At 40.5% G+C, this 18,764-nt stretch overlaps 1 protein-coding gene across 1 annotated transcript in view; it reads right to left on the reverse strand.

Moving 5' to 3' along the window:
- The window catches only part of zgc:162707 (UPF0524 protein C3orf70 homolog B), a 135,887-nt gene extending 128,098 nt beyond the window's left edge, over positions 1–7,789 (reverse strand). The window contains exon 1 of the mRNA XM_028807543.2: positions 6,829–7,789. Within this exon, the coding sequence (XP_028663376.1) occupies positions 6,829–7,012 (184 nt within the window). The 5' untranslated portion in view covers positions 7,013–7,789. The remainder of the gene's footprint in view (positions 1–6,828) is intronic.
- Between the last annotated feature and the right edge of the window lie 10,975 nt (positions 7,790–18,764).

Here is an 18,764-nt window from a genome sequence, read left to right on the forward strand (position 1 = left end):
TGGCTGAAAGTTTACATAATCATAGCAAGCTGGTTTGAGTTTACCTTAAATCAAAGGGGTCGGTTTGTGAAGGAGCGGACGACCAATGAGCGCTCACCCGAAAGTATACTGCAGGCACAAAGGAAAAGGAACATGGGTGTTTTTGGACCATGAAAACAGAATACTGGCTCAACTTTCTGATGTCTTGATGTTTGTCCTAACACAACAGAATAAAAAAAGGAAAACTACTTGAAATATTAAAATGAGTGCTTAGATTTAAATTTTTAAAGTTTAACTGTTTTCAATTGTAATAGAAATTGGTCATTTTCTCTCTTTCTTAGAGGGCTAGATCCCTAATAAAGGACATATTATCAAAATTAATGTAATTTTCACAATCACTGACCTTGAAATAGTTTAAAATGATACCCCATATGCCTATGTTTGAAATTTGTCATTTTTAAACCTTCTGGGAGTGGTTCTTAGAGAGCTAGGACCACCAGTAAAGAATCAAATATCAAACATCTCTACATATATAAAATGAAAAAACATCTGGCGTCTGTCCATGGCCAGCAGTAACATACTAACCCACCTGGCATCCGTCCGTGCCTGGGCATAACATAGTACGAAAAATTACAAACACCATTAATACATTAAATATTCATTGTTTAAAGTGTCTTATAAGAACTGTAGAATTATATTTCTCAGACCTTATTTATTCACTTTCACAATCCTGTGGGGGGTGCTCTGAGAATATGGGGTACTGGATCCCCTGATAAGGGCTGTTCGGTCCCTGTACAACCGGTGTCAGCTTGGTTCGCATTGCCAGCAGTAAGTCGAACCCGTTTCCAGTGAGAGTTGGACTCCGCCAGGGCTGCCCTTTGTCACCGATTCTGTTCATAACTTTTATGGACAGAATTTCTAGGCGCAGCCAGGTCATTGAGGGGGTCCAGTATGGTGGGCTCAGGATTGGGTCACTGCTTTTTGCAGATGGTGTTGTCCTGTTTGCTTCATTAGGCCGTGATCTTCAGCTCTCTCTGGATCGGTTCACAGCTGAGTGTGAAGAGGCTGGGATGGAAATCAGCACCTCCAAATCCGAGACCATGGTCCTCAGCCGGAAAAGGATGGAGTGCCCTCTCAGGGTTGGGAGCGAGATCCTGCCCCAAGTGGAGGAGTTCAAGTATCTCGGGGTCTTATTCACGAGTGAGGGAAGAATGGAGCGGGAGATCGACAGGCGGATCGGTGCGGCATTCACACTGATGCGGGCTCTGCATTGGTCTGTCGTGGTGAAAAAGGAGCTGAGCCGCAAGGCAAAGCTCTCCATTTACCAGTCTATCTACATTCCTACCCTCACCTATAGTCATGAGCTTTGGGTAGTGACCGAAAGAACAAGATCGCGAATACAAGTGGCTGAAATTAGTTTCCTCCACAGGGTGTCTAGGCTTTCCCTTAAAGATAGGGTGAGAAGCTCAGTCATCTGAGAGGAGCTCAGAGTAGAGCCACTGCTTCTCTGCATCGAGAGGAGTCAGATGAGGTGGCTCGGGCATCTGATCAGGATGCCTCCTGGACGCCTCCTGGTGAGGTGTTCCAGGCACGTCTAACCGGGAGGAGGTCCCGGGGAAGACCCAGGACATGCTGGAGGGACTATGTCTCTCGGGTGGCCTGGGCGCGTCTCGGGATTCCCCCGGAATAGCTAGTAGAAGTGGCCGGAGAAAGGGAAGTCTGGGCATCTCTGCTCAAGCTGCTAGGATAAGCGGAAGAGGATGGATGGATGGTGGATCTACCTGAAAAGGAAAAGGCCACCACGAGCTAAAGGAATCAATTATTTATGTACTATTATACCAGACTAAATGGGGAACCCACGTATCAGATAAAAATTATGAGGTTTACATTGATTACTTAGGTTTTAACCCATCTTAGATAACCTATAACAGAGACATATGCATTGCATTGTTTCCTTCCAACATATTTGACATCACAAATATCTGCAGTAATTCATTTTATTACTATATAAGTTTATGATGTGCCACCTGTTGAAATGTCAAATACAATTCAGTTTGTTACTACATGCTTTACAAAATATATTCCAATACATGGTGCACTGCATTTTTATATTAGTTTATTAATTGATTAATTGATATTTATAATTCAGTTTATATTCAGTGTATTATTATTTATTATTATATAAAACAACAGAACGTATACTGTCCATATGTCTGGCATCCATCTGTAGCTTAGCATAACATACTAAGCCGTCATGTGTCTGTGACTTTCTGGGAGCAACAATGAAAACCATCCAGTGTCTGTTCATGTTCAGGCGTAACATTACAGTGGTCATGTGTCTATCTTTTAAAAAGTAGTTACTCTGAATTAATCTCCTTATAAATTAATAAAACCTTAAATTAATTATCTGGATGAGGAGCGATTAGAACATGAGAAAGATCTTAAAAAAATGAAGAACAGAACAAGAAAAACAAAGACGAGCTACAGTTTTGAATGAGCAGAGACAGCAAGAAGCACAAAGATGAATGTTCGTGTCTGAGAATGTTATCACATAGAATTGGTTCCACTTACCTATCAGTACACGAAGCAAAAAGCTTTAAAATAACTCACGGCAACAGCAGGGGTTCATTCTGAACTCTGACTTTTGTGTATTTATGACGGTTTACCCGTGTGTATTCATCCAATAATTTTTTAGATTCTCCTCAATACGTTCGTATCTTTTCACAAAATCAGTTAATGCTTTCATTTTTGAGCCCAGCTTAATTCAGCACAGGGTCCTGGGAGCCACAGACTATCCTGGCAACTTCACATAAAGGGCAGGAACTAACCCTGGGTGGGTACCAGTCAATCGTAGGGCACATTCAGAGACACACACACTCACACTTACTGGCAATGTAACAATTTGGCATCGTCAATCCTTTCCTTAAAATAAACATCTTTGGGATGAAGGATGATAACAAGAGCTTATGAAAACACGAGAAAGTGGCAAAATTTACACAGACAATGAACAGACCTGGGAGTTGAATCCAGGACTTTGAAATTTTGTTAAACATAACTAACAACTAACTAAGTGAAACAAAATGTGCACAGAAAATTCCAACTAGCATCACATAACTAATTCTGGTAATGGTGAAAGTTGGTACACAACAGTTTTAAAATTTATACAGTGCCTCTTTCAGTTTTAGAGTACACTTGCTGCTTAAGTGGCAAACATTTCTCTTAAAAAACTTAAAGAAAAAATAAGCAAGACAATAAGCTAGTCTAGGATAAACAAGATCGGGAACGATCTTTTAAAATGTGAATTGAATGTAAGTGTTGGATTAATTCATAAGAAAAACTTTTGTTGGCTCTTTCGTAACATTTTAATACATTGTGCAATGTTCAGTGTTTCCTCAAATGATAAAAGAGAAAGTTAGCATCTGGGATGTGCTGCATAAGCTAATTTTATCGCATTAGTGAGGCACATGCACAGACTTGCCAGACATGGTTGATCATTGAAAAAATGAACAGTAGAAGCTTGGCAGCACCAAGTCTTCAGTTGTATGCAAAAGCAGTTGTCACGCAAGACTAACAACACATGTGATTCTCAACAGAAGCCGAGGGGGTAGCTTTCTATTTAACTTTAATGCCATGATGAGGACAGGAAAATCTGGCAATGTGTGCTATGAGGGGAAATGCAGCTGTTGCAAACAAGCACTGATGTACTGCACACTTTGCTCTGCTTGTTTGTGTCTACAAAACCTCCCTTGAACTTCCTTAACTGCAGGTGCGAGTGCTCAACCACCTTTTCCTGCTTGCCATTAAAAGAACAAAGCCAGACAGCTGAGAAACCCACAATGAAAGGGTGGCATGGCAACTTTCCACTTAGGAGTTTCATATGAATCATCACATCTACTAAGACGGCTCCACTAAGTAGAAATGACATGCATTTCCTTTACTGAGTGCATTACAGGATTAAACATTTAAGAAAATCTCTCCCATCTTACTTTGCTTCTCATTTTTAAATATTCTGCATTTTGCCTGTAATACACAGTGGGCTGGCATCTCTTTTAGGGTGCTGCTGCCTTGTGACGAGTGTTTTTGGGACCATGGACTAGTGGAAGGGTGGCCAACTCCGATTCTGGAGAGCCATGGTGGCTGCAGGTTTTTGTTCCAACAAAGCTGCTTAATTAGAAGCCAATCCTCACCAATAACAGATCTTTAATTTTGTGGATTGCTAGTGTTTTAACTCTACCATGCCATTTCATTCTTAAACCATAGATTTTTTTTTTCCTTTCTAATGGGTCAAGTATCATCCAAGTGATGTGAAGCCTAAAATGGATGAGCAATTTCCAGTTCTTCACTTTCTGTTCAGTTTCCATCTGAGTACTTAATTGAACCAAACAGTGAATGATGAAGATACATGAGTGGAAATGGGGACAAGCTAGATGTAGAACAGCTGGTGCCTTTGTCATTTTTTAAAACAATGAATACAGCTGTTTAAGACTAAAATAACCAATTAAGGGTTCAAAATATTAACAAGCGAGACAAATACAATGAAGCAGAAAAATGTCACTTGAGCAATAAGTGCTTCATCAGCAATGAATGATTTCTCATGAAGCAATTGGATTGGAACAAAAACCTCAAGCCACTGCGGCCCTCCAGGACCGACATTGCTCAGCCCTGATTTAAAATGGCTGAGTTTTAAACAGCAAACAAATTAAATGAAGTTAATTAGTAGCAAAAACTAGTCACTAATTAAGAAAATAGTTAGAATGAAAACCTGTAGCCACTGTGGCTCCCCAAGATCACAGTTGGCTACCCCAGACTAGTGGCTTAAACAATGGAAAAATGGATTACAGCCTCATTTTTTTCAGGGCACTTCTAGAAATGTCATTCTGAAGCAATTCAGGCAGCTTACATTACATTTATAAATTCTGCTCTGCACTGTCTGAATTAAAAAGTCAGGCCCAGGCTCATTTCCTTTTACTTTCTGACCATCTAAGAGTGAAATTAAAGCCTTGGTTATCTGACTATTGAAATCTTCACAAGCTATAGAAACAACATGGATATTGGTGAAAGCAATTCAGTTCAGCAAAGCTCACACAGTATCCCAAGGTAATGAGAAAAACAGATTCAGTTGGAATGCAAATTAAAATTTCAGTGCCCTTGATAAAGGCAGAGTATGCTGACTTCCAGGGATGTCAGTTCAACAACAAAGAAAGACTGTTAGGGACTGAAAAATGTGAAAAACGACCTCAGCAATGACCCCAGAGCAGACACCTCACAAATGCCATTGATTTTCATAGCTCTGCTTTAAATTTTTGTATTGAATCAATCAAAATTTTTATTTTTTTAAACAGTTCAATTATAACTATATTATCTCTACTTTATGTCATAGTTATAGGAAATGGATACTAAACTCACTATAATTAAAGGCCTGTTTATATTTATGTATTTGTCCATCCATTTTCTAAAGCTACTTAATATTGTAAAGGGTTGGGGGAAGCTGGAGCCTATCACGGTAAGCAAAGGGCTCCATGCAGAAACAACCTCTGGACAGGTCGACACTCCAGTGCAGGGCAACACACAGATACTTGGACCAGTTTAACATCACCAATACACCTGACCTGCATGTATTAGGGCTATGGGAGGAAACCCACATGGACACGGTGAGAACATGCTAACACCATGCAAAGAGTATCCAGGGTATAAATTCCATTCTCTTTTTTTGCAAAGCACTCTGCTATTGTGCCACCCTTTATGTATTTGTATATATGAAAGTACTGGTGAATTGCCAAGCTGCAGTGTCCATGACCAAATATCTTAAATTGTGATGATCTCTATTCTTTCATTCTCCTTTATCTGCCACTCAGGTCATGTTGATCTTAGAAATGACCCATGCATCAGGCACAACACAGCAGCCAGCCCTGGATGGGATGCAAATCCATTACAGGGCACATTTATATCCATACTTGTGCAAGGCAGAAGGCTGCAGGGCTATTGTGTGAATGTGCCACCTCCACAAAGAAAGAGGCCAAGACAGCAGTGCTGACCAAACTCTGAAACATCACTAATCGGTTTTTGAACCTGCATACGCACAGTTCTAGATCACTGAGCCCATTTTGTCGACAGCAAACCCTGGATGGGGTTACCATCTTTGGAAACCCTCACTAGCACACACACAACACAAATTACACTTCACTTGTCTTCTTTGTGTCTCCTTGCTGGTGTTTAAAAAATAGTGCATGCTGGTGAGGAGACACTGGTGCAAATTATTTATTGTAATTTCGGATCCCTTACTCATAAGCCTGATTTTTGTTTCCATGTAGAAACATACAAAGTTGAAGCCAGTTAATGAGATCCTGATCTGTGATTTACACCCCTCAACAACAGTCAGCGCTGCATGAAAATCCCATTTGGAATCCACTGAGTGGGGGAAACGAGGAAAACAGGGAGAATTCATAAGCAATGAATTAAGATAGTGTCAGTATTTAATCATGACAGCTACACTCCATTAAAACTAGGAAGTTCCCCGAGTGATCTGGGTGGCGACTTAACGAAACATTCTGAAAATTCAGCCGAACACTGTAGGCTTTTGTCTCCGCACTGGGTGTTAGCGCACCCTCTCTAATAAAGGAAATCAGGGGGAAGACCCCTGCACTCCCCCGGTGATACCCACGACGATTACACACTTTATTGACTTATAGTCTGTATAACATTTATGTTCAAATATTAAGTCACAAAATACCGGCATCGCCACATATCCCGCAAACAGCACCAGCTATCGCTGCCCCGTAAAAGTTGCCACGAGAAGTGAGGTGGCACAGTCCAGCACTCGACCCTACCCAGTTTAAAGCCCATACTTACAGTGGCACCAACCCAGGTGACAGCACCAGTGTAGCTTAAAGCATTTCCCATGGCTGTGAGTGGCGCAGATGGACAGTCCATCACACGGTAGGAAGTCGGGTCTCCCCGCGCAGCTTCTGGCCAGCGCCTGAGCTTCATCTAGCTTGTCGCTCTTGGGCACCTTCTGGGCTCCCGCGGCGGTCATTTCATCGATGGAACAAAGGATAACAATCACAGGCAGTGTAAAAAAAATTCCCTTTCACAGTGATATCGGTGGCCACCAAAAAAGATAACGGGTTAGTATTCCGTCTGTCCCTTCCGGGTGCAGTTTAAACTCCCTCGAAAAAAACTGAACTTTCGAAAATTCAGACTCAAAAGAGCGCTTGAACAAAAAATATCAACGCATAAAATAAAAAGATCCCATTAGTAAAAGAACGTAAAGCAATAGGCAAAGCCTTTTCCTCTCTGCCGCCGCGCCTTTCTTCATTTAGCAATCCAACTTCCCACGAGTGCCTTGCTGCCAGGATCTCCCTGTTCCTCTCCGCGCAACTTGGAAAGTGCCGTCAATTTGGCAGCTGCAAAGCTTCTACTGCTCGAGCTTCTAACCGCATCTGCATCGCCCGACTCCCCTGGAGAGTTTCACTGCGCTGGAAGCCCGAAGCGAGCTCTAGTTACACTTGCAAGAGGCACCGTCTTCCTCCTGCTTCGATTGACTGCAACACACGTTTAAAACTGCATATCCGTAGGAAAGCGCAAATGTTCCCCAGAAAAAAACAAAGGCATCATCGCCAAGCAAGCACTCCGAAAAGTCGGCGGCTTTTGAAAAGTGTCCCGAAGTGTGTGACCTTGCCGCCGCCGCTCCCCATCCAGATGTACAAAAAAAAGCAGTCTGGCGAACTTTCCGCTGTCTCGTTCTCCAGATGTGCGCTTTGCTCTGGCGCGCTGCTGGCTATCCTGAGGTGCACAGTCTACAACGACAGAGAAAGAGAGAGAGTGACGCCCCAGGATCCTCCCGCTGCAGTACCGAGGGGGTGCGCCAGGGGGCGTCGTTACGGCATCTATGGATGATACGGGATTAGACGTCTCTCTCCCTCCCTCCCCACTCTGTCTCTTATTATGCATCTGAACAGCGCTGCAAGGAGAAGAAGGAATTTACAGCGAGAAACTACAACGCTGGTTTCAGGTAATGCCAGCAGCCTTTTACATTGTATTCGTTCGTACAATTTTATATAGCGCCTTTCACCATTAGCGCTATCCTACTAGCGCAGTATAAGCACAGAAGGTTGTTTTATATTGTACCACTATTGACACTATGCCAAATTACTTTTCCAATATAGAGGTATATTATTATGTTTCACTTCAATTGCTTCGTGTGGGTCACACAGGACACCCAAGGTAGAACTGAACTTTTAAAGTAAACCATCTAGCAATTCACTTCATGTTTATGGTTGCTTCACAGCTCCAAAACAAATTCTGTTTTTAATTTGTAATCCTTTCTGTGTCTGTATTGTATTTTCTGTCTTTTTCATAATACTTCGAAAAGACACTCACCTTAGGTTAACTGCTTACTGTAAACTCCATATGACCCAGTATGCCCTGTGATTCACTGGAACCTCACCTATACATACAGTGCTGTTAGGCAAAGCAGCTATACCACCTGCACTTCATCGCAGGTAATCCACCTAAAGTGAAGCATGTTAGGTTTTAACCAGTACTTAAATAGGAGACCTTTTAGGAGAGGCTTGAGTTGTTACTGGAAGAGGTGTTGGTGAGGCCAATGCGGGTGAAAACGCTATGGTCAGTGTGTGGATTCCAATGTGACAGTGTAGTTCAGTGTCCTTTGGATGAGATGTAAAACTAAGATCTTGACCTCTGAAGTCATAAAAGATCCCTGGACATCTGGCTAAATTGACCATGACAGCCCTAATCATCCCCTGTCTCTAATTTGGCTTTGCCACCTAATTTCTAATGTGTGGTGAGCATATTGGTGCAAGAATAGCTGCTGTTGCATCATCCAAGCAATGGGGCGACCATACTATAAAACTAATGAAGCTTCAGCTTCAGTGCCGCTAATCCTGGATGGGTCCCAGAAATGACTTTAGTCCACATTGCTTAAACATTTGTGTATTGACTGTATGAGAAGGGATTTTTTTTAAATTCCTACATGTAATGGTTAAATGAAAAAAAAAAATTGTGGTGATCCCCATTGAAGTAGATAATAGTAGTTACACAGACCTCGTTGCTAGTTGCAAAGGGGCCCCCATAACAATTCAAGCTTCAGGGCCCCCAAAATGTAGGTAGGTGGATGATGCACATTGGTTGTGACTGAAGTGGTCCCACTGTCTATGTAAAGTCTTTTGAGTAGGTTAGAAAAGCACTATATAAATTAAATTAATTATTAATATTAAATCTCCAGCACCCTGCCTTCCTGAATTGGGTCAGAGGTCAGGGAAAGGATGGATGGCATTTGGCAGCTGCCGTGATAACTTGTAACAGTATGTTAAGATCTGGTAAGGCAGATGGCACGGCAGCACTAGGGTGACACCATGTGGGATGTTCAGTGACATTTGTAAACTGAGTCAGCTAGAGTGTGTGTGTGTGTGCACCTGATGATGGACTGATATTTCATGTGGCCATTTTCATTTCTAAACTGGAATATGACAGAGAAGCACATGCATCAATTGATATAAAACATTATCATAAAAAATGCATCATGGAACAGAAGTAATTCTGCATCAGCAAATGTCATCGCCTAGAGATAAGAGACTTTCGGTAATTCACTTTCAGAGCTTTCATTTGTAGATAATGTCCCCGCACACTGCCAGTTTAGTGAATGTCATTCAGGCATGACTGTCAATGGTAGACAAAAAATGAACTAAATCGATCAAATAACACTAACAGATGATGATGCATAGCAGTGTTTATGTGTACCACTGGGATCTGGGTATAATTACCAGCCCAGTTAATATTTATGTGAAGTTTGCAAGCTCTCCCCATATCCAGGTACATTTTGGGTTTCCTCCTACAACTCAAAGATGGATGGCTGACTCTCAGTTTGCCCTGCAGAGGCAAGTGTGCTGTATGGTGTACCCTGAAATGGACTGTCGGCTGCTGCCTTGAGCAAATGCTGCCTGTCTTCCTGTCATTCTGTACTTAGAAAATATAGATTAAGAAGATGAATGGATGGATGAACTAAAGCCAAGCCTCCACATATAAGGAAGACTCATTTCACCAAGCCACCTGCTGATCTCCTGTTCAACTGCTGACCCTTCCCAGATTTCAAGTTACTGCTTACAAAGCACTGGCTCAACCAGCTGAGCACTCAGCAAATGAACTTATCCTTAATTGCTCACCTTTCATGTAATGGACATTAAATATGTAACTACACCAATTCTTCTGTATACTTACACCCCAGAACATGTCAGCAGTGATAAACACAGCGTACTCCAGCCATTAGGCAGAAAGGTGAAAAAGTTTCTGAATGTCGGCCTTGAAAAGTATATTTTATTATTAATAAAGTACAACAAACAAAAATACAAGAGGAAAAATAAAAAGGAAAGAAAAGATTTCAACTTTGGTTTGGGCTTGAACCTGACAATACAGCTTAGGATGTAAGACAGAAGATGCTCTTTGTTATAATTGGGTACATGTTCTGCATTCCCTGAGGGCACATGAACATACAAAGCAGCATAAAATAATTAAATTTATTTTATTTTATTCTGTGAAATAAAGAATTAACTGAAAGCTTAATCTAAAAATGTAGTATGCCAGCATTGTGCTCTAACTTTTTTACAGGTTCGGATGCTAGGCGATTCCATTCAGTTCTTATATAAACTTTGAAAGTGCATTAGATTGGTATGACTATAGCAAGCTGTGAGTTTCTTATGCTGTAATCTTCATTGTATACTTTCAGCCGTTGTCAAGAAGCTTCATAGTGGCAGGCACAATCCCTAAAGCAGATTGACTTTTTACGCATATATAAAGCTGGCAGATGTGTCACTTGTACAAAGGGCAAGAGGTATATATACATCACACATAAGCATTTATGTAGCAGAATTTAACAGAAAAATATTTCCTAAGTGACTATTCATGTGATAATGTTACTAAAACAATGTGTCCTACATTTCACTGTGGTGATGAAATCTGTATCCTGCCTTCTACACCAATGCTTCACAAACTTTTGTGCCGCCCACTTTTTCCCTTGTATTGATCCACTACCATTATAAACAATATCAAATTGCAACCCAGCAATGGCAACCTGTTACCAGAAATTAGTTGAGAAATATTGGTCTTCACCATCAATGTATAGACCAATGTTAAGTTTGATTGGTTGCTTAAACTTTTTTATGCCCCATTCATACTTGTTCCTTTTTTCCCTTCAGTTTATCCAGTATGTTTACATTGGATAACATTGATGATACTGTCAAGTCATTTCCAAATTGGTCACTTTATTATGCCCCTACAAAATAAAGTGAAGCTGTGTTGATACTGGCTTCCACATCTGACAGCTTGCTTAATAGCGGCACCTGTTGGCCAAATAGGATATTGCATTTTGAGCCCAGATGACCTTGAATATAAACTCTTCCTGTTCTGTACTAAAACATATCTGCAGATGTCCAAATCAATATATTTTGCTATTTAGTATTGGGATTGGGTTATGTATACAATCAAATGACAAGAAGTGAACAGACCTTATAGGCATACTCTTCGCTTAAATCACATTGAAGTTTAGTAAGTTTAGTCCAGATGTTTTAGAATTGGCAGAGTGGTGGTGCAGAGCTGTCATTCCTGCTTCACAGCACCAGAGTCTGCATGGAGTTTATATATTCTCCCCTGGACATGTGAGTTTATTGGTATCGGTGATTATCATTGAGTTTACTCACTCTAAAAACATTGTCATCAGGTCTTGTCTGGAAGACTTAGTGTGCCCTATAAAATTCAATAATTGGATGGTGGAGCTTCCATCTGTTTCATCATGATTTGGCTGTATTGCACTCTCTGCTTTTTTCACTTTCTCAATATTTTCTATTGTGTGTGTGGATGACATGGTTGATTGACCCCGTGAACTTAGTATTGAGGTGCATGTGTTCTTGGCTTTTTGAAAAATCAAAAGATTTTTATAAAAAATGAAATGCAGTGTACGTGGTACCCCACACCTACAACATACCTCACAGAGGTCTAATCTTGGGGCATCTAGTAGTTGTTATAAGGTGTGATGGATTGCCGGCTTCATATTCCGGCCCTCACCCCCAGGCTGCTAGGAGGAGCTCTCCCGACAGCATGGACGTGCCCCGAATTCCAGCAGGGCCTCATGGACTATGTAGTTTTTATACACAGCCCTGCTGGATACCTTGGGGACCACTGGGAGTCGCTGTCAGGAAGCCCGTGGACTCATATGTGCCCTATAACCTGGAAGTACGTCCTGGTCGCATGAACAGGAGAGATGACGTACTTCCAGGTTGAAGAAAAGGACTTCTACCCTGACCCGGAAGGAATAAGTACTTGTGGGTAATGGAACAGGAACACCTCCGGGTCAGGGAGTATAAAGGACTCTGGGAAAGCCCAGACATTGAGCTGAGCTGGGAGGTAGGGTGGCTAAGTGTCTGGGAGCGGAGGAGAGAGAGTATTGTGATTGGTTTGGTATTTATATGAGTAGTGTGGAGTGGAGGGTGCTTGGTGCACTTTATTATCATAATAATAAAAAGTCTTGGACTTTTACCTGGTGTTTGGCGTACTACCTGAGGGTTCGAGAGGTCGATAAATACCTCAACTGCTACAAAGGATAAACAAGGGTGAGTGAGAAAGACACTGTCACGATGGTGCAAAAATAGACAGTTCTTTATTAAACACAGGTGATACCCAGAAATCATATTTCTCAAGTGTATAACTAAAAATGAAAAAATGAAAAAATTTCAAAACAGACATAAACACAATGACACTAGTCCTTTTCCCTCCTCACTTGTCCAAGGTTGTTCAAATGGACTCTGAGGACTTTCCAACTCAAACACAACAATAATTCCAGTCCTTTTTCCGTTCTCTCTTTTCTCAGGACTTCTATAAAGAAACATTTTTCATATAAAATTAATGCTCCATTTGGCCACATTATCCCCACAGTGCTATAGGGGATAATCTAGGTATAGTGTGCGCCCCTTCGTATTCTTGTTGAGGACTACTGCAGTGCACCCTCCACTAAAGACAGATTGATTGCTGACAAAAACAAAGAAGATCCCTGCCATCCATCTTTTTGTTTTTATATTCCTTCGACATCCCTTCCTCCAGTACTGATTTACTCCTCACTCTGCTACTTCCAACTGTCTAGTGTGCCGTCAAGTAGTCAGCTGTACACACCGTAACACCGAGGGAAACCTTCAAATCCGTGACCACACTTGCATGCACTTATATGTCAATGGAAGCTCTAACTTCGATTACTCTCCAGTAAGTAATCACTTCACACTTTTCTTTTAGGCTGTTTACCCATCCTGAAACAGCATCACTATATTTATTCTTTTCCTTGCAGCTCAGTACCTCGCACTGGGATGCCTCACCATCAGGTGACTCATGTTGCACTCCACAAGCCTCTGCCACATTGCCTCAGATACCCACACACCTACACAGCTGTCCTGCCATTTCTTTCTCCAGAGCATTCATTGACACCACCTTCTGGCATTCAAGGTGCCCCTCCAAACTATTTAACCAAAAAAAAAATCTAAAAATAGCTACATCCACAAAAATCTGAAATAAAGCTGACACCATAGCACAACCCACCAGACTGTAATCTTTTTGGTTCAAAGTTATTGTTATTTATACAAAATAAAATGAAAGTCATATGTATGCTATTCACTACCACACTACTACTTGGCATGAATCTCATCTCCACAGCCTATGTAAAATAACAAAACAGACTGTAATAGCCAAAAAGAAGATGCCATTTAGAAAACAAAAATTATATTCATGAACTAGGAGCCCCAAAGCACTTTAGTTCCTAAAGCACTTCCAAAAATGCCCACTTGATATCAACATCAAAAGTCTAGTAATTAGGGCAAGCACAGAATCTTTATAAAATAAAAACTTTATTTTCACCAAATGCTCTTCAATAACAATGAAGCTCCATGGAGCACAAAAAGCAAAGGAATTGCACAAAAACACTAAGGCAATCCAATGCAAACAAATCCCAATTCAGTAATCCAGAAACATAGTCAAAAGCAGAGCAAAAAAGTTAAAAAATCCAGAAATTCAAATAATCAAAGAAATACCAACTTGTTAGCATATTTCAGCTGTGGGAGACCCTCTGGATTTATGGGGCAGGTGATTGGCAGGTGGCTCTGCCCATTAGGAACCACCCACAAAACACAGGCAGCTTACATACATAAAAAAATCAAAAACAAAGAATAACACACATAAACAACATAAATCAAAGAATAAAAAATTAACAAAAGAGACATAAAACATAAATCTGAACCCCAGCCAAGGAGGAACCCCCACTGAGACATGACACATATGATTTGTGCATACATCTGTCTGTTGTTACAAGCCATGGCAGAACATAATCACTGAAAAAATAGAGTTGTAGAGACAAAGCTTTGGAAATTTGGCGAATGGGTTTGGACGTCAAAACTCCACCCATGATGCCTACTGTGAGCAGGCAAGTGGACAGGAAACATATCCTTACCTCAAGAAAATAGTTCCATACCTTTGTGATGAAATCAATTACTTCCAGTTTACTTTTATCATCACAAACACAGAAGGTACATTTTCTCAAACTGAAAGCTTTGCTGCTTCAAAGTGGACATATTTGGCAATTTTTTTTATGTAGGGACCTCAGTACCCTTCACTTCCATTATAATAGATGACCGCAGAATATGCAATTTCTTAAAAGTATAAAGAAATGATTCACTTTAGAACCCAATTTCATGTGGCAATTAACATATACATATATACTGTATATATACATATGCATAATTAACATGGAGGCATTTATTGGAAGTTGAGCAGGTAAGGTGTTTCTATACACTTTAGCAGCCATCAGTAGTTCCATCATCAATGAAGATAAGATGTTAGTACCTGTGGCAGCCATGCATGCCCAAGCCATAACACTCCGACCATCATGTTTAACAATGGTCTGCTTTGGATCTTGGGCAGTTCCTTTTCATCTCCACACTTTTTGCTCTTGCCATCACTCTCATACAGGTTCATCTTTGTCTTGACCCTCCACAAGACCTTTGCAGGCTCTTTGAAATATTTTCTCGCAAACTGTAATCTGACCATCCTGTTTTTGTGGCTAACATGTGGCTTGCATCTTGTGGTGTGGCCTCTGCATTTCCATTTAGGAAGTCTTCTGCAGATAGTAATCTCTGACACATACATATCTGCCTCCTGAAGATTGTTTCTGACCTGTCAGACAGGCGTTTGGGGCTTTTTCTTTATCATAGTGAGGATTCTTCCGTCATCAGCATTGGAGGTTTTCCTTGGCCTACCAGTTTCTTTAATGATACTTCAGACAGTTGATTTAGGTAATCCAAAGGTTTTACTGATGTATTTTCATGGTCATATTCTTGTTTTTCAGCCTTGTAATGTCTTTTTTGACTTTCATTTAGACAGGTCTTGTCCCCATGTTGAACACATGCAGCTACAAACTCCAAAGCGTAGAAGCAAGCTGAGGTATCTTGTGCCGTGCACTAATGAAGCCACAAAACACGCCTGAGTAAACACAAACACCTATGATGCCAGTTGTCCTAAACATTACGGTACCCTGAAATGGGGACACCACATAGAAAAAGTGTTGTAATTTCTACATGCTGTGACCGAAATGTATACAAATCCTCTTAAATGAAAGCCAGCAATGTGCACTTTAATCATGTATGAATTGTTTGATTTGTAATGTTAAGCTGTGGAGCAGGTGGGTAAATTAAGGAAAAATGCATCTTAGTCTCAGACAATATGGAGGCCACAGTATGTGTGTGTGCATGTTTGCAAGTGCATTTAACACAAATTAAGGTCTTAACAAAGTTCCTAACAGCTATAATACAAGTAAATGTTAATTGTTAAAAAGGAGGGATATTCCAGGCTACACAGATTATATCTAAAAATAAATCTTTCAGTCTCACAATCATTGTAAAAAACTATGTCAAAATCTATCTGCCCTAGGTGAACTAGTAATGCACATCATACTACAGAGCAGGTTACTGTCCATGATTTAAGTGTGATATGACAAAGATCTAATGCTCAGTCTGTCATCGGCGATGCTAATATCTCTCATCCTCTCTGACATGTTGCTTTAAGGTCAGAAGAGATAAGTTAATCAAAGTGTTAGCAATGTCATACACCACTGCAGGACAGAGGGAAGAGAAAGAGAATAGATGTGTAGTGGTATTGTGTGTACGAGGGGGTTTCTATTCAATATGTCTACTTATCAAATGTAAATGTGGATGTGCAGCCTTTCTAAGGAAGCTGCTCCTTTGAATAGATTACTGCCATCCATTGAATGGTAAGACTATTTTAAAGAAATAACTACTAGGTGATTGTAAGCAGAAGAAGTAGAACTAGAAGTAATTTGGTGCCTGGGATAATAAAAAAACATTTAGATGCTTGTACCTAGATAATGTTTTTACATCCTACAAGCAATTAAGCTTCAAATTTCACTTTTCATCAACAGAATTTTTCTACTACTTTCAAGATAGAAACTTTGCTAAACGGAACTTGCCAAATTTTCCTCACCTTCCACCTACTTCTCCTCCAAGGGAAATATACAATTTATAAAAACATTTTAAAGGCCCTTCCTTTCAAAGATCTCTGGGCACAATGGTGATGGATCTTTCAATTAATATTTCAGAAAAGGAGTGGAAGGCACAGAATATACAGTACTCACGCTCCATATGCGCAAATCATTCAGTCAGTCAATTTAAAATCTTCTATCGAGCACTATTCAATGTTTCCAGAGCAGGATTCCCCTTGTGAACATTGCAATCGAGCTCAAGCCTCATTGGGCCATATTTTTTGGACGTGCACCAAAATTAACATTATTTTGGACAAAAATCTTTGAATGCCTATCAGACAGCCTTGGTGTCACAATCTCTACTAACCCATTAACAGCTGTGTTTGGTGGACTCCCAGATGGTTTAAAGTGGAGAAGGACAAACAAATTGTATTTGCCTTTACCTCACTAGACTTGGCATATAGACTTGTCTTGCTCAACTGGAAGAATCCTACCCCACCAATTTTAAGTCAGTGGATAACTGATGTCCTGTACTATCTGAAATTGGAAAAAAATCTGTTCAAAACTTTTTAAAAACATGGCAGGATCTAATCAATAACATTTTAGAATAAGTTTCTATATTGGGGAAATGGATATTCTTCTTCCTTCCTTGCTGCTTCAAAGATTTGCTTTGTCTCTTTCTTTTGGCAGGGGGCTGAATTTTGGTTTTGTTAAGTTTGATTTGATTATATGGATTGCTATTTGCTTTTAATTAAAATCAATAAAATAAAAAAGAAGTAATTTGGTGGGTGGGGTGGTGGTTTGTTGGTAAACCATCTAGATGCAGTGTGTAAACACGGTTTTGCTGGATTTAATGGTCTGTAATCAAGGTGGAGAACGAATGACATCACAGGAGACATACCTCCGGAGAACGCTGCAAGTTATCAGTTCTATCAGTGAGATCAGAGGAGGCAGTGCAGATACACCAAACAGGATGGACAATGATCAAAGTCAAAGCAATAGGCCAGACCCTTATACCGAAGACCTAACAAACAAGAAATGATACCCAAAGTTCAGGAGAAAGAAACAGGGAAACGTCCTGGCAGAAAAGTCTTCTTGCAAACTTCCTGTAACACTCATGGCAAGTTCAAAGCAGAGATGAGCTCTGAGACAGGCAAAAATTCAGAATGCCAGAGAGAAGTCAGAGTACTGATCATCTAAGCTCAAAATACAGAAGCAAAAGTCAAAGTCAAAAGAGAGCAAGCTGCCTGGTTTTAATTTCTCCTAAACTAAACTACAAGATGTTTGTAGTATCCAATACACAGATAAGATCTATGCCATGCTGCCATCTCTATGCATATAGGGAAGTCATCTGTACAGTCATGTCTGACTGCAAGACTGGTCACAAAGAGTGCATAGAAATGAAGTCAATAAAAAATGAGGGTTGAAGCCAAAAGGACAGATGACTAGTGAATTAATTTAGAGGACTAAACGGAAGCTTTGTGGTCAGAATTGGCTGAGAGCAGTCAAAGTAATTAGCCAAATGAAATAAGCCAAACCAAAATAACAATTAAAAATCATTTTTGTAAAGTAAAAATATTTACACCAGGGGCCTCATGTATAAACGGTGCGTACGCACAGAAATGTTGCATACTGCCGTTTCCACGCTCAAATCGCGATGTATAAAACCTAAACTTGGCGTAAAGCCACGCACATTTCCACGGTAACTCATACCTTGGTTTACGCAATTTATCCACCCGGTTTTGCAGACTGGCGGCACCCAGCGTCAAAGCAATGCTACTGTTCCTGTGTGGTCACGCTTTCTTTCTTAGCTCCACATTCCTGACGTGGCTTTATAAATACAGTACACTGAAACTAACTGCATATTGTTTATTAGTGTAATGCATCTGATTGTAATTAACCTGCAGCAATATAATGGTCCAGGGAATAGCCATAGTATTCCAAATACCATAACTGCTTTAGCATTGTAACTCTCACTGCATCTTCTTCTTCTTTCAGCTGCTCCCGTTAAGGGTTGCCACAGCAGATTATCTGTTTCCATATTACTCTCACTGCACCATTCGGAGTATTTATATCACTGTATCTGAGCTGATCGAAAAGAGAAATATCGGTACACAGCATGAAGCTGACGCTGCCTGAGCCACGGCAAAATGCTTTAGAGACTTCCCAGTACGGACTTCGCGGTTTAGAAAAGGTTTCATCCCAAGAACTCTAAACACACTCAATCAGCCCATCAAGTGCTCCT

Source organism: Erpetoichthys calabaricus, chromosome 8 (genome assembly GCF_900747795.2).
Source record: "Erpetoichthys calabaricus chromosome 8, fErpCal1.3, whole genome shotgun sequence".
In the NCBI taxonomy this organism is placed as follows: domain Eukaryota; kingdom Metazoa; phylum Chordata; class Cladistia; order Polypteriformes; family Polypteridae; genus Erpetoichthys; species Erpetoichthys calabaricus.